This window comes from Amblyraja radiata, chromosome 28 (genome assembly GCF_010909765.2).
Source record: "Amblyraja radiata isolate CabotCenter1 chromosome 28, sAmbRad1.1.pri, whole genome shotgun sequence".
Classification (NCBI taxonomy): domain Eukaryota; kingdom Metazoa; phylum Chordata; class Chondrichthyes; order Rajiformes; family Rajidae; genus Amblyraja; species Amblyraja radiata.
The window spans coordinates 28,422,153-28,436,431 of record NC_045983.1 but is presented as its reverse complement, the minus strand read 5'-3'; the positions used below and the strand labels follow the sequence as shown (position 1 = coordinate 28,436,431).

The window sequence follows — 14,279 nt, the reverse complement described above, 5'->3', positions numbered from 1 at the left end:
CTTTAAATGCCACTTGCGGGCGGAGCACCAAGGCAAATTATTAGTATGTGAATACTTGGCCAATAAACTTATTCATTCACTCATTCATTAACATACCTGCCTCAGTCACCACCCCCACAGCACGTCCCAGGCCTTCAGTTTCAGTTTAGTTTATTGTCACGTGTACAGCGAAAAGCTTTTGTTGCGTGCAAGCCATTCACCTCCCTCTGTATAAGACTGGGGTTCCCAACCTTTTTTGCCCCGTTTGCCCCGTTTGCCCCTGGCAACTTTAATAGCACACAACAATGTTACTTCACTTATTTATGAACAACTAATGATGAACAGATACCGGTATACCAGAACCAAACACAGTCAGTCAATGAGAAAAAATATGTATAAATCCAGAATCAACAAATTTACCCCCTGGGTAGGTGAAATTTACCCCCTGGCGGTAAATTTACCCCAGGTTGGGAACCCTTGGTATAAAAGAACTTGCCACACACATTTCCTTTAAACGTTGCCCCTTTCATCTTAAAGCTACACCATCTAGTATTTAATCTACCTTTTCTATGCCTCTCATAATTTTCTATACTTCTATCATGTCTTCCCGCAACCTCCGACATTCCATTTGAAACAATCAAAGTTTGTCCAACCTCTCCCTGGAGCTAATACCCTCCTAATCCAGGCATCATTCTGGGCTTATATTCACTGGAATTTCGAAGGATGAGAGCGGATCTTATAGAAACATGTAAAATTCTTAAAGGATTGGACAGGCTAGATGTTCCCCATGTTGGGGGAGTCCCGAACTGGGGGGTCACAGTTGAAGAATAAGGGGTAGACAGACTATTTGAGACTCAGACTGAAGAAGGGTTTCAACCCGAAACGTTGCCTATTTCCTTCGCTCCATAGATGTTGCCTCACCCACTGAGCTTCTCCAGCATTTTTGTCTCCCCTTTCATCTGTTGTTTTCACACCTTACCCTTCCAATTCTCAATGTCTCCCTCGTTCCCTGACTCTCAGTGTGAAGAACGGTATTGATGCGACACGTCACCCATTCTTTCTCTCCAGAGATGCTGCCTGTCCTGCAGAGTTACTCCAGCACTTTGTGTCTATCTTCGGTGTAAACCAGCATCTGCAGGGCCTTCCCACACAACCTGTACGTCTTTGGAGTGCCGACCAGAGATCCCCGCACACTAACACTATCCCACACATACTAAGGACAATTTACATTTATACCAAGGCAATGAACCTGCAAACCTGCATGTCTTTGGAGTGTGGGAGGAAACCGAAACTCCCGGAGAAAGCCCACGTGGCCATGGGGAGAACATAGAAACATCGAGAAAAGGTGCAGGAGTAGGCCATTCGGCCCTTCGAGTCAGCACCACCGTTCAATATGATCATGGCTGATCATCCAAAATCAATTTCCGTTAGCCATAAGAGCCAAATCTAAATCTAACTCTCTCTTGAACGTACAAACTCCTTACAGACAGCACCCATGGTCATGATCGATCTCTGGTCTCTGGCGCTGTAAGGTAGCAATTCTACTGCTGTGCCACAGTGCCGCCTGTGGCCATAATTAATATTTATTTGGTTTTAAAGTTCTTGTGTGTTTGTTTTCAGCCCGATTTTTCATCCTGTCCTCTGAACAGTGACGAGGATTTAAACAATTGGCTGAAATTCTTTGACATGAATTCTCCCCTCATTTGCCAATCAGTGTTTGTGTCCCGGGACCTGGTAAGTCATAAAGCCTGTCTATCAATGACAAATGTTACATAGAGTTATAAAGCATGGAAACAGGCCCTTCGGTCCAGCTGCACTTGTCCCACCTGCCTGCGTTTGGTCCATATCCCTCCAAACCTGTCCTATCCATGTACCTGTCTAACTGTTTCTTAAATGGTGGGATAGTCCCAGCCTCAACTACCTCCTCTGGCAGCTTGTTTCATACACCCACCACCCTTTGTGTGAAAAAGTTACCCCTCAGATTCCTGTAAAAAAAAAATTGTTTCCCCTTCACCTTAAACCTATGCCCTCTGGTTCTTGATTCCTCTACTCTGCGCAAGAGACTCTGTGCATCTACCCGACCTATTACTCTCTTGAATGTATACACCTCTGTATGATCTGATCACCCATCGTCCTCCAAGGAATAGTTCCAGCCTGCTCAACCTCGCCCTATAGCTCAGACCCTCTAGTCCTGGCAACATGTTCAAACACTTGCAATGGAAAGCTAATTAATGCTTGATTATCTGATTTCTGTAATTGAGTTAAATATTTTTCACGACATGGTATTGAGGGTCTGTGTTATTTTTGGTGATTACCTTGACCAAAGAATTAACATGATATAAACTTTTATAAATGGATTTTAGATTTCCACATGACCGTTCTTGTTCTTGTTTTAAAGAAAGTCAATATGTGTAGTGTAACAAATAACAAAATGTTGGAGTAACTCAGTGGGTCAGGCAGCATCTGTGAAGGACATGGATAAGTAATTTTTTTGGGGGGGGGGGGGTTCTTTCTCTCCCCTACTACTGCTCTTATTGAGACTTCTCTCCCCTCCCACTCCCCTCCTCCCCCTATAATTAGTCTGAAGAAGGGTCCCGAACCAAAACGTTGCCTCTCCATGTCTGCCACGGGTGCTGCCTGACCTGCTGAGTTACATCTGCACTTTGTGTTTTGCTCAAGATTACTCCACCATTGCACTAGATGTTGTCCCCTTTATCCTTTACATGTGTGTGCTGCATACTAGCTTGATTGTGTTCAGATCTAGTCTTTGCATTTGACCATTTCTTGATTAATAATGGTGTTGGAGTTATGGGGAAAAGGAAGGAGAGTGGGGTTAAGAGGGAGAGATAGATCAGACATGATTAATGGCGGAGTGGAATTGATGGGCCGATTGGCATAATTCTGCTCCTGTCACTTATGAACTTATGACCTTCTTACTTCTTCTCGGGTCCACACACAAGATTAGAAGTTGTTCAGCCAGAGCTGAACACATTTCTCGGCATCCGCATACAATGGTGTCTGTCTTGTCACTTCTTGTGCTTCTTGTGCGTGGTGGTGGAAAGATTGGTGGAAACAGGGCCGCGACGTGAACGCTCTCTCCTTGACCCCAACTTATGACCGAATAGCACACAAACAAAAGCTTTTCACTGTACCTTGGTACACCTGACAATAATAATAAACTAAACTAAAGTAAATCACAGTACCTGTGTCTCCGTGTGTAGTGTGGTGTTGACATTGTCATTTTCCAATACCAGTACAGCAAAGAGCAGCCATAACCTTGACTGGAACCGACAGTATGTTATTTTTACTGCTCTCCTAAACATATTTCGCGTGGGCAGCTTACAACCCAGCGGTATCAATATCAACTTCCCCAACTTCAAGTAACCCTTGTTTTCCCTCTCTCTCTATCCCTCCCCCATCCTAGTTTTCCGACCAGTCTGACTGTCTTCCTGATTAAATTTTACCTCTGTATGCTTCGTTGTCAGCTTCCCCTGGCTAACAATGATCTATTCTACATTTTCCTTGACCTTCGCCCACCGTTTTCACACCTTACTCTTCCTTATCTCTGTGTCACCCTCTCCCCTGACTCTCAGCCTGAAGAAAAAGGGTCTCGCCCCGAATCGTCACCCATTCCTTCTATCCGGAGATGCTGCCTGTCCCGCTGAGTTACTCCGGCATTTTGTGTCTATCTGCTTAAGTGATGAAACCCATTAACTAACGGAATCTGATTTTTATTCCCTCACAAGGGATTTGACCTTCGTGTTGAACATACCCATTGTTTCAGCCATCATGGAGAGGGTGGACACTACCACTATGACACCACCCCGGACATTGTGGAGTACCTTGGTTATTTTCTGCCGGCAGAATACCTTTACCGCATAGACCGACCGAAGAAAACCTAAACCCATGTGACATTTCCAACCAATTGTTTTAAAATTATAAATCTCCAAAAGACGTACAGGTTTGGTGGCTAATTGACTTGGTAAAATTGTAAATTGTCCCTGGTGTGTGTAGGTAAGTGTTAGTGTGCGGGGACCGCTGGTCGGCACGGACTTGGCGGGCCGAAAGGCCTGTTTCCGCGCTATATCAGTAAATTACACTAAACTAAAAAGGTTTTCATTTCCTAGATTGCATTGAATGTCGAATCATCCATGTTATCAGGATTTCCACAGTCTAATGATAAAGTTTGCAGTTGCATGTAAAAAAAAAAACGAGTTTATTAAATTCCCTCACTGTGTCAGCTTGAGTGTGAGAATATAATCATGTCATTTATGGTTCATTTGGCTTGTCTGGTGCGTGGATTTTAAATGCGCGAATCTTGCGTGAAGCATCAGTGATTACAGGGTTTACACTGCCTATGAACCAAATTTGAAGTAGTTATTGTGGCTTTTCTACAGTACTTTCATACTTAATGTATAGGAAGGAACTGTACATGCAGATCAGGACTGCATATTTCGCGTGGGCAGCTTACAACCCAGCGGTATGAATATTGATTTCTCTAACTTCAAGTAATCCTTGCATCGCCTCTCTCTCCCCGTCCCTCCCCCACACTAGTCGTCGAACTAGTTTCACTGTCGTCCTGTCGAGTTTCACTGTCTGTATAACTCGTTATCACCTAGCCCACAGCCAACAATAGACCATTGTGGGCTCTACCTTTCCTAGATCATCATTACTTTTTTTGAATATATTTCCTTCATTTGTTCGAAATCTCGATATCGCAGTCTACATCTCCTGTTTTCCTCTCCCCTGACTCTCAGTCTGAAGCAGGGTCTCGACCCGAAACATCACCTATTCCTTTTCTCCAGAGGTGATGCCTGCCCCGCTGAGTTACTCCAGCTTTTTGTGTCCAACTTTAATAGTTAATGCAGGTTATGTAAGCTTTTGAATCAGAAGGGACCATTGATTGAAGTGATTGACTGTTCTGAATTGTGTAGAAAATTGTAACCGTCTGGAATAAAGTTAACAGCTCCAGCTGAAGCGAAGACTTGAAGACATGTTTTATTATTTATGGCTCATTGTTACAATCCATCTATTTAGAACCTACATGAATCAATACTTGTAGCTAAAAAACCACAGTGGTTACGTTTAATGCTTTACGCTTAATACTTGTTAGTTTTGTTACAAGCCATTTAAAAAGTAATTGTTAAGGAATATCTGAATATTTGATGGTTCAAGATGAGATAATTTGCTGAGATCTTAATAGGCGAATTTAATATTGATTAGTTGTTAATATGTTTTTTACTTAATGAAATAGGAGAAACCTAATTCATCTTCCATTTCACATTTAGAGGTTTGTTGGAATTTTCAAATTAGAAGTCGCACATTAGAAAGTGTGGCACGGTGGAGCAGGGGTGGTGTTGCTGCCATACAGTCACCGCCACGATCCCAGGTTCGATCCAGATTACGGGTGCTGTCTGCACGGAGTTTGGACGTTCTCCCTGCCACCGCCTTGGTTTTCCCCGACTGCTCCGGTTTCCTCCCACACTCCAAAGGCGTACAGGTTTACAGGTTAATTGGTTTCTGTAGAATTGTAAATTGTCCCCAGTGTGTAGGACAGTGTTAGTGTACAGGGTGATCGCTGGTTGGCGGGGACTCGGTGGGCCGAAGGGCCTGTTTCCACACTGTATCAGACAGTAAAGGCGCAAGTGTAAAGACTGAAATTGGACACAAAATGCTGGAGTAACTCAGCGGGACAGGCAGCATCTCGGGAGAGAAGAAATGGGTGACGTTTCGGGTCGAGACCCTTCTTCAGTCTGAAACGTCACTCATTCCTTCTCTCCCGAGATGCTGCATGTCCCGCTGAGTTACTCCAGCATTTTGTGACTACCTTCGATCTGCAGTTCTTTCCCGAGACTGTGAAATCGACAGAAGGATGTAGGGCTGGGTGTTTATGCGTGCTATTTTCATGATATTTATTTTAGTTGTTTATCTTTTTAAAAATATTTTACCTTGTATGTATCGTTAGCTTTTAGAAATGTTTGAATGGTGCACTGACTGGCTGACATTTTACAATTTCGTTGTACATGGTTCATGTTACAATGACAATAAAGAAACTATTCTATTCTAGTTTTTAGTTTCGAGATACAGCGCGGAAACAGGCCCGTCAGCCCACCGAGTCCATGCCGACCAGCGATCACCCCGCACATAACACTATCCTCAACACTACGGACAATTGACAATTTACAGAAACCAATTAACCTACAAACCTTTGGAATGTGGGAGGAAACCGGAGCAGCCGGAGAAAACCCACACGGTCATCGGCAAAATGTACAAACTCCATACAGGCAGCACCCGTAGTCAGGATCGAACCTGGGTCTCTGGCGCTGTAAAGGGCCTGTCCCACTTTCACAAACTAATTCACGACCTTTTTCGTGGACATTTTTCATCATGCTAGAAAAACGCCCCGACCTACTTGATGCCACGAGTACCTACGACTAGCATCACGGCCTGTTACGACCTACGTACGACCTCTTACGATCTCCTACGATCTCCTACGACCTCGTGACGACCATGCTGCGAGTATGAGTCAAGGGCAAACTCGGCAGAGGTCGTGAATTAGGTTGTGAAAGTGGGACAGGCCCTTTAGGCAGCAACTCTACCGCTGCGCCACCGTGCCGCCCGCTTTTGTGATGTAATTTTAAACGTAGGGCAACACAATGACATTGACTAAATCGAAAATAAATACCTGACAACTGAGTTACATAAATGACAATAATACAGAAAATTGAGAACAAAAAGGAATAAACACTGTATTAACAGCAGGGAGAATTTTATCAACACAGAGCTAAAAAAGTTGCAAATTTAAATTTAGTGTAGTTTAGAGATACAGTGCAGAAACAGGCCGTTCAGCCCACCGGGTCCGCACTGGCCAGCAATCCCCGCACACTAACACTACCCTACACGCGCTAGGAATACTTTTCTTTTTACATTTACACCAAACCAATTAACTTACAAACCCGCACGCCTTTGGAGTGTGCGAGGAAACCGAAGATCTCGGAGAAAGCTCACGCGGTCACAGGGAGAACGTACAAACTCTGTACAGACAGCACCTGTAGTCGGGAACTAACTCGCATGCCTGGCGCTGTCAGCGCTGTAAGGCAGCAACTCTACCACTGCGCCACTGTGCTGCCATTCTTGCTACTTGCAGACGTTGCACAGCATAAGTCAAAACTAAGAGGTAATAGAATGATTTTCCACCTTCTGAGAATGCATAGATTTTAGTATTTGGGAATTAAATCATTGTAAAATTGGAATAAACTTGAGCTTGCCTTGAGTTATGCCTGTCTGTGTGTTTTTACTCCAGTAAAACTGCAGCGTTGCTTGATTTCAGCTGGATACTGCACATTTTTATTCAGAAATATATGGACTGAATATTATCCTAAGGAGAGAGTTATGTTGCCTGGAATTTTGCTTTAAAAAAAATATTTCTGTTGAATCAATGACTGAAAAAATGTGGTCTATGCTTATTTTTAAGGTTAATATCAACTTTCTAATTCCAGATACAGTTAGAGGATCTCGTTCAGCACCAATGCCCCATGCTTCAATAATTTGCATCAAAATATTAATCCTTTTCTATCTGTTAGTGCCTGTTTATTTTTTAGTTTAGTTTAATTTAGGGATTCAGCGTGGAAACAGGCCCTCGGGCCCACCGTGTCCGTGCCGCAAAAGCGCTCCCCTCCCACCGCACACGAGCGCTATCCTGCACACACACACACACACACACACACACACACACGTATACACACACACACACGTATACACACACACACACGTATACATACACACACACACACACACACGTATACACACGTACACACACACACACACACACACACACACACACACACACACACGGCACACACACACACACACACACACACACACACACACACACACACACGGCACACACACACACACACACACACACACACGTATGCACACACGCACACGCACACGCACACACACACACACACACACACACACGTATACACACACGCGCACACGCACACACACTAGGGACAATTTACAATTTTACCGAAACCAATTAACCTACAAACCTGTATGTCTCTGGAGTGTGGGAGAAAACTGGAGCACCCGGGGAAAACCCACGCAGGTTATGGGGAGAACGTGCAAACACGGTACAGGCGAGCGCCCGTAGTCGGGATCGAACCCGGGTCTCTGGCGCTGTAAGGCAGCCACTCTACCGCTGCGCCACCGTGCCACCCGAATGTTTATATTGCTTTAAAATATTTTCTGGATAGAAGAAGTTAATCGAATTCATGTGTATTTTTATTTTACCCCGAGAACGTTCAAAGATTAATTGCCAACCTTTCATAAACTGGACTGATTTTTTATTTAATGAAATTTGATGTGTGAGCTTCTCACATTTCAGTACAGTTTCCACAGGCTGATTCATTTTTGATATTAAATGCTACATTTACTCTTTACATGGTTCAGCGCTGTTGGATTGCAGACCGTAATAACCAATTTTTTTGTGGTTATTAAATTGTCACACAACCTGACTTCTATGCCTTGAAAAAATACAGCATTATTTAGTATTCTTCTGAATTATAGATGTGTCAAAGATTTTTGGCCCGAATTTTAAAATCAAATTATTTTCTCGCTTCAATTATTATTGCAGCATATATGTTTTATTTGGACGACTTTAATAATGGAATAGATCCTCCATCACCCTCAATATCACCTAGCCCACAGCCAACAATGAACCATTGTGGGCTCCACCTTCCCTCGATTAGCATTACATTTTGTATATCTTTCATTCATTTGTTCTGTATCTCTCTATATCACCGTCTATATCTCTCGTCTCCCCTTTCCCCTGACTCTCAGTCTAAAGAAGGGACTCGAGCCAAAACGTCACCTATTCCTTTTCTCCAGAGATTCTGCCTGACCCGCTGAGTTACTCCAGCAAGGGGTTGGTCTTTCAGTAATGATTGTGGCTTGAAACAAAATTCTCATTCACTGAGATCAGAAGCTGATGAAATGAAATACTCTGGAATATGAGGGATGTAATGGTTTTTATTGGAAAGAATGCAAACAGAGTTACAGGGTTTGTACCAAAGATAGACACTAAACGCTGGAGTAACCCAGCGGGTCAGGCAGCAGCATCTCTGGAGAGCATGGATAGGTGACATCATTTTGGGTCGGGACCCTTCTACAGACTGATTGTAGGGGGTTAGGAACTGGAAATAAGAAAAGACCTGGACAAACCAGGGCCGGGAACAGACAGGGTGTCGCAGCGGTAGAGTTGCTGCCTTACAGCGCCTGGGGTGCGGGTTCGATCCTGACTACGGGTGCTGTCTGTGCGGAGTTTGTACGTTCTCCCCTTGACCTGCGTGAGTTTTGTACACTCCAAAGGCGTACAGGTTTTTAGGTTAATTGGCTTTGGTAAAAATTGTAAATTGTCCCTCATGGGGATCTTATAGAAACGTACAAAATTCTTAGGGGGTTGGACAGGCTCGATGCAGGAAGATTGTTCCCGATGTTGGGGAAGTCCAGAACAAGGGGACAAAGTTTAAGGTTAAGAGGGAAGTCTTTTAGGACCGAGATGAGAAAATCATTTTTTACACAGAGAGTGGTGAATCTGTGGAATTCTCTGCCACAGAAGGTAGTTGAGGCCAGTTCATTGGCTATATTTAAGAGGGAGTTAGATGTGGCCTTTGTGGCTAAAGGGATCAGGATGTATGGAGAGATGACAGGTATGGGATATTGATTTGGATGATCAGCCATGATCATATTGAATGGCGGTGCAGGCTCGAAGGGCCGAATGGTCTACTCCTGCACCTATTTTCTATGTTTCTATGTGTGTGTAGGATAGTGTTAGCGTGCGGGGATTGCTGGTTGGCACAGACTCGGTGGGCCAAAGGGCCTGTTTCCGTGCTGTATCTCTAAACAGATGACATCAGGCTAGGTGGTTCTGATAGGCTGATTGGTGGCTGGGGACGGTGTCATGTGAAAGAAGCACAATTAGGCCATTCGGCCCATCAAGTCAACTCCACCATTCAATCATGGCTGATCTATCTCCCTCCTAACCCCATTCTCCTGCCTTCTCCCCATGACCCCTGACACCCATACTATCAAGAATCTACCTATCTCTGCCTTAAAAATATACATTGACTGTCTCCACAGCCTTCTGTAGCAATGAATTCCACGGATTCACCCCCCTCTGACTAAAGAAGTTCCTTCTCATCACCTTCCTAAAGGAACATCCCTTAATTCTGTGGTACACAAAAATGCTGGAGAAATTCAGCGGGTGCAGCAGCATCTATGGAGCGAAGGAAATGGGCAACGTTTCGGGCCGAACCCCTTCTTCAGACCTTAATTCTGTAATGCTGAGGCTCTATAAGGCGTTGGTCAGGCCGCATTTGGAGTATTGTGAGCAATTATGGGCACCATATCTGAGGAAGGATGTGCTGGCTCTGGAGAGGGTCCAGAGGAGGTTTACAAGAATGATCCCAGGAATGAGTGGGTTAACATATGATGAGCATTTGACAGCACAGGGCCTATACTCGCTGGAGTTTAGAGGAATGAGGGGTGACCTCATTGAAACGTACTGAATAGTGAAAAGCTTGGATAGAGTGGATGTGGAGAGGACGTTTCCACCAGTGGGAGAGTCTCGGACTAGAGGTCAAAGCCTTAGAATTACAGGCCGTTCTTTTAGGAAGGAGATGGGGAGGAATTTCTTTAGTCAGATGGTGGTGAATCTGTGGAGTTCTTTGTCACAGAAGGCTGTGGAGGCCAAGTCAGCGGATATATTTAAGACAGAGTTAGATAGATTCTTGGTTAGTACGGGTGTGGCTGGGTGAACGATGAGTTGGCCCCCGGGTGACACACTGCACACAAAGCCCAGCCGGCGGGCCAGCTGAGGAGTTTTGGCTCGGGGCGCCGGACTTTGCCCCTCCTTAAAACTCCTCAGCTGGCCCACCGGCTGGGCTTTGTGTTCTGCTGCACGCAAAGTCCGGCACCCCATCCAACTCATGAACCGATGATCGGCCATGAGAAGGAGGGGTGGTGGTGCTGGCGGTAAGCGAAGGTCCGTGCTGCCGACCAACGGGCGAGGCGCTGCTGCTGCTGCTGCTGCACTCCATGCGCTGCACTACGTTGGGACAGGTGAAGCGGGGCCGGACGTGGCGCTCCGACCCGACAGTCCCCACAACCCGAGTAGTAGCAGTCAAATACGGGACGAGGGCGGTCCCGTATGGGACAAACCAATTTAGCCCAATATATGGGAAATCCCGGCTAATACGGGACAGTTGGCAATCCTAGGTCTGTATGGAGTTTGCACGTTCTCCCTGTGACCTGCGTGGCTTTTCTCTGGGGAAACTCTGGTCCTCTCCCAAACTCCGAAGACGTACAGGTTTGTAGGCTAAAATGGTTGGTAAATTGTCCCTAGTGTGTATAGGATAGTGCTAGTGTGCGGGGAATGCTGGTCAGCGCAGACTCGTTGGGCCGAAGGGCCTGTTTCCGTGCTGTATCTCTAAACTAAACTAAACTAAAGACAATTTACATTCTTTTCCATAGCCAATTAACCTACTGACTTGGAATGTGGGAGGAAACCGGAGCACCCTGAGAACGTACAAACTCCGTACAGGCAGGGAGAATGGAGCGGGGAGGGTGTGACTAACCTATAAGAGATTGTCATAATCTGCAGATTTTTAATTTTAATCTTCATGAGTCCATATTGTTATTATGAAAATCACCAGAAGAGGTCAGCCTTACTTCATGAAATAAATTCCTCCCACTCTCTTTTCAACAATAGCCGTAAGGGTGATCATGTTCATTTGCCAGAAAAGAGGAGAATTTGTATGTCTTTGAAACGGATTCTGCTTCACTGACTGCAGAATGAGAGATATATTTGCTGCATTTGGAGATGAAGGCATTGACCTTGGCAACACACTGCAACACACTGCAACACTGATCCTGGTTGTTGAGGCCTGACCCCTGGTCTTCACTGCCACAGATACCTCTTGCCACCACTGCCTCCCGACTAAGTGGCTTGAGGATATCCCAGCTCCCTCGGGTTGAAGACACTTTGCCTGCTCTCTGCAGCCTCACAGAGACAATGGCAGCCAGCATCATCAGACCCACACCTCCATAGCTATGCTCTCATTTCACTCCTGTCATCGGCAACAAGGTTTAAGAAACAGAACACCGTGAGGTCCAGGTGTATTATTCATATATATATATATATATATATATGTATATATATATGTATGTATATATGTATATATATATATATATATATATATATGTATATATATATATATATGTGTGTGTGTGTGTGTGTGTGTGTGTCTGTGTGCGTGTCTGTGTGCGTGTGCGCGCGCGCTTATGTATATGTGTGTGTGTGTGTGTTTGTATATATATATATGAATGCTTGGATGTATATATATATATATATATGTGTGTGCGTGTATATGCGGGTGTTTGTATGTGTCTATGAATGCATAGGAAGGAACTGCAGATGCTGGTTTGAACTGAAGATAGCTCAAAATGCTGGAGTAACTCAGGCCGCTTCTCTGGAGAGAAGGAATGGGTGATGTTTCGGGTCGAGACCGTTCTTCAGACTAACGTCACCCATTCCTTCTCTCCAGAGAAGCGGCCTGTCCCGCTGAATTACTCCAGCGTTTTGTGTCTATTTCTGTACGTCTATACTATATACACATATAATTTCATTGTTCCGTTTCGAAGCACATGACAATAAAACACCCTCGACTCTCTTGACTTGGATGTAGTGCCCTCTTTCCTCTGGTTTGTTAAGAATCATTTGGCCAACGCCTGTTCCGACTCCTTTGAAAGTCAAAAGTGGCTCAGTGGAAGGAATCGGAAGGCGTTACTGGGGGGTTGTTATTCAGTTTGGAGACCTGTGGCCAGTGGTGTGTCACAGGGATTGGTGCTGGGTCCACTGATGCTTGTCATCTATATTACCAATTTGGATGTTGTAAACATCCCTGAGGGCCTGTCCCACTGTACGAGGTAATTCAAGAGTTCTCCCGAGTTTTCCCCTGATTCGAACTCGGAGAATGTCCGCAGCGGGTCCGTAGGAGTTCGTGGATGTCTCGTAGCGGCTCGTACAAGTCCAGAGATGCTGCCTGTCCCGCTGAGTTACTCCAGCTTTTTGTGTCTTTTCTCTCAGAAGGCCATCAGTTTTCTGATGGTGGGACCTTGGTGTCCAGTGATGGAGCGGGATGTTTACCTCCATTCCCTCTCAGCGAGCATTTCAGCCCAAATATTGTATATTTGCCTGCAAAATAATTTGTCTGGTAAGGGTGCCTAATCACTAAAACACTCACGTATTGCATACATCTTACTTTAGTTTACATTAGAGATACAGCGCGGAAACAGGCCCAACGAGTCCGCGCCCACCAGCGATCCCCTCACGTTAACGCTGCCCTACACGCACCAGGGACGATTTACAATCTTTACCAGAGCCAATTAACCTACGAACCTGTACGTGGTTGGAGTGTGGGGGGAAAGCGGAGCTCCCGGAGAAAACCCATGCAGGTCAGCGGGAGAACGAGCGGACTCCATACAGACAGCACCGTCGTCAGGATCAACCCTGAGTCTCTGCCACTGCAAGGCAGCAACTCTACCGCTGCGCCACCGTGCCGCATTATCCAGCCACATGATTTTTCTGCCCGTGACCTTTTATTCAGTTCGTCTCTACAAATCTATTACCTTAAGTGTGCTTGAAGCTGACAGCAGTGGCCTTATAAACTTGACTTGTGTTGCTTTCAACCAGTGACATTTGCTTTCTCTTTGAATCTGTATCTAAACGTAGCTTCAGATGCAGGGACATGAATGTGTAACGATCTTGCCAACTCGGCCCCACAAACTGTGGATTCACTTTTTCACCCCACTGAAGACGTTGATTACAGTGTGGCGATTCCTGTAGAAGGGTCTCGACCCGAAACGTTGCCTATTTCCTTCGCTCTGTAGATGCTGCCTCACCCGCTGAGTTTCTGCAGCATTTTTGTCTACCTGTAAAACAAATGCTTTACAAAGGATGCTTGTTCTTCGAGTAACTTAGCTGCTTATCGGAGACACTAGAGGGATCAGATGCTGGCACCATGAGCAAAAAATAATGAGGACAGGACGTTGGCACAGCTGGTAGAGCTGGTTATGGGGTAGATGCACAAGTGATCCTGGCTGGGACTTTTTCTTTTAAAGATACAGCGCAGAAACAGGCCCTTTGGATCACCAAATCCGCACCGACCAGCGATCCCGGCACATTAAAACTATCCTACACAAACTAGGGACAATTTACACATACACCAAGCCAA

General features: G+C 45.1%; 1 protein-coding gene across 3 annotated transcripts in view; it reads left to right on the top strand.

The window, feature by feature from the left end:
* c28h11orf54 (chromosome 28 C11orf54 homolog) overlaps positions 1-4,961 on the top strand; it is a 37,320-nt gene extending 32,359 nt beyond the window's left edge. For all 3 annotated transcript variants that reach the window (XM_033046156.1, XM_033046157.1, XM_033046155.1), the window contains 2 exons: positions 1,600-1,713; positions 3,726-4,961. In XM_033046156.1, coding sequence (XP_032902047.1) covers positions 1,600-1,713; positions 3,726-3,881 — 270 coding nt within the window. In that variant the 3' untranslated portion in view covers positions 3,882-4,961. The remainder of the gene's footprint in view (positions 1-1,599; positions 1,714-3,725) is intronic.
* Positions 4,962-14,279: the final 9,318 nt, after the last annotated feature.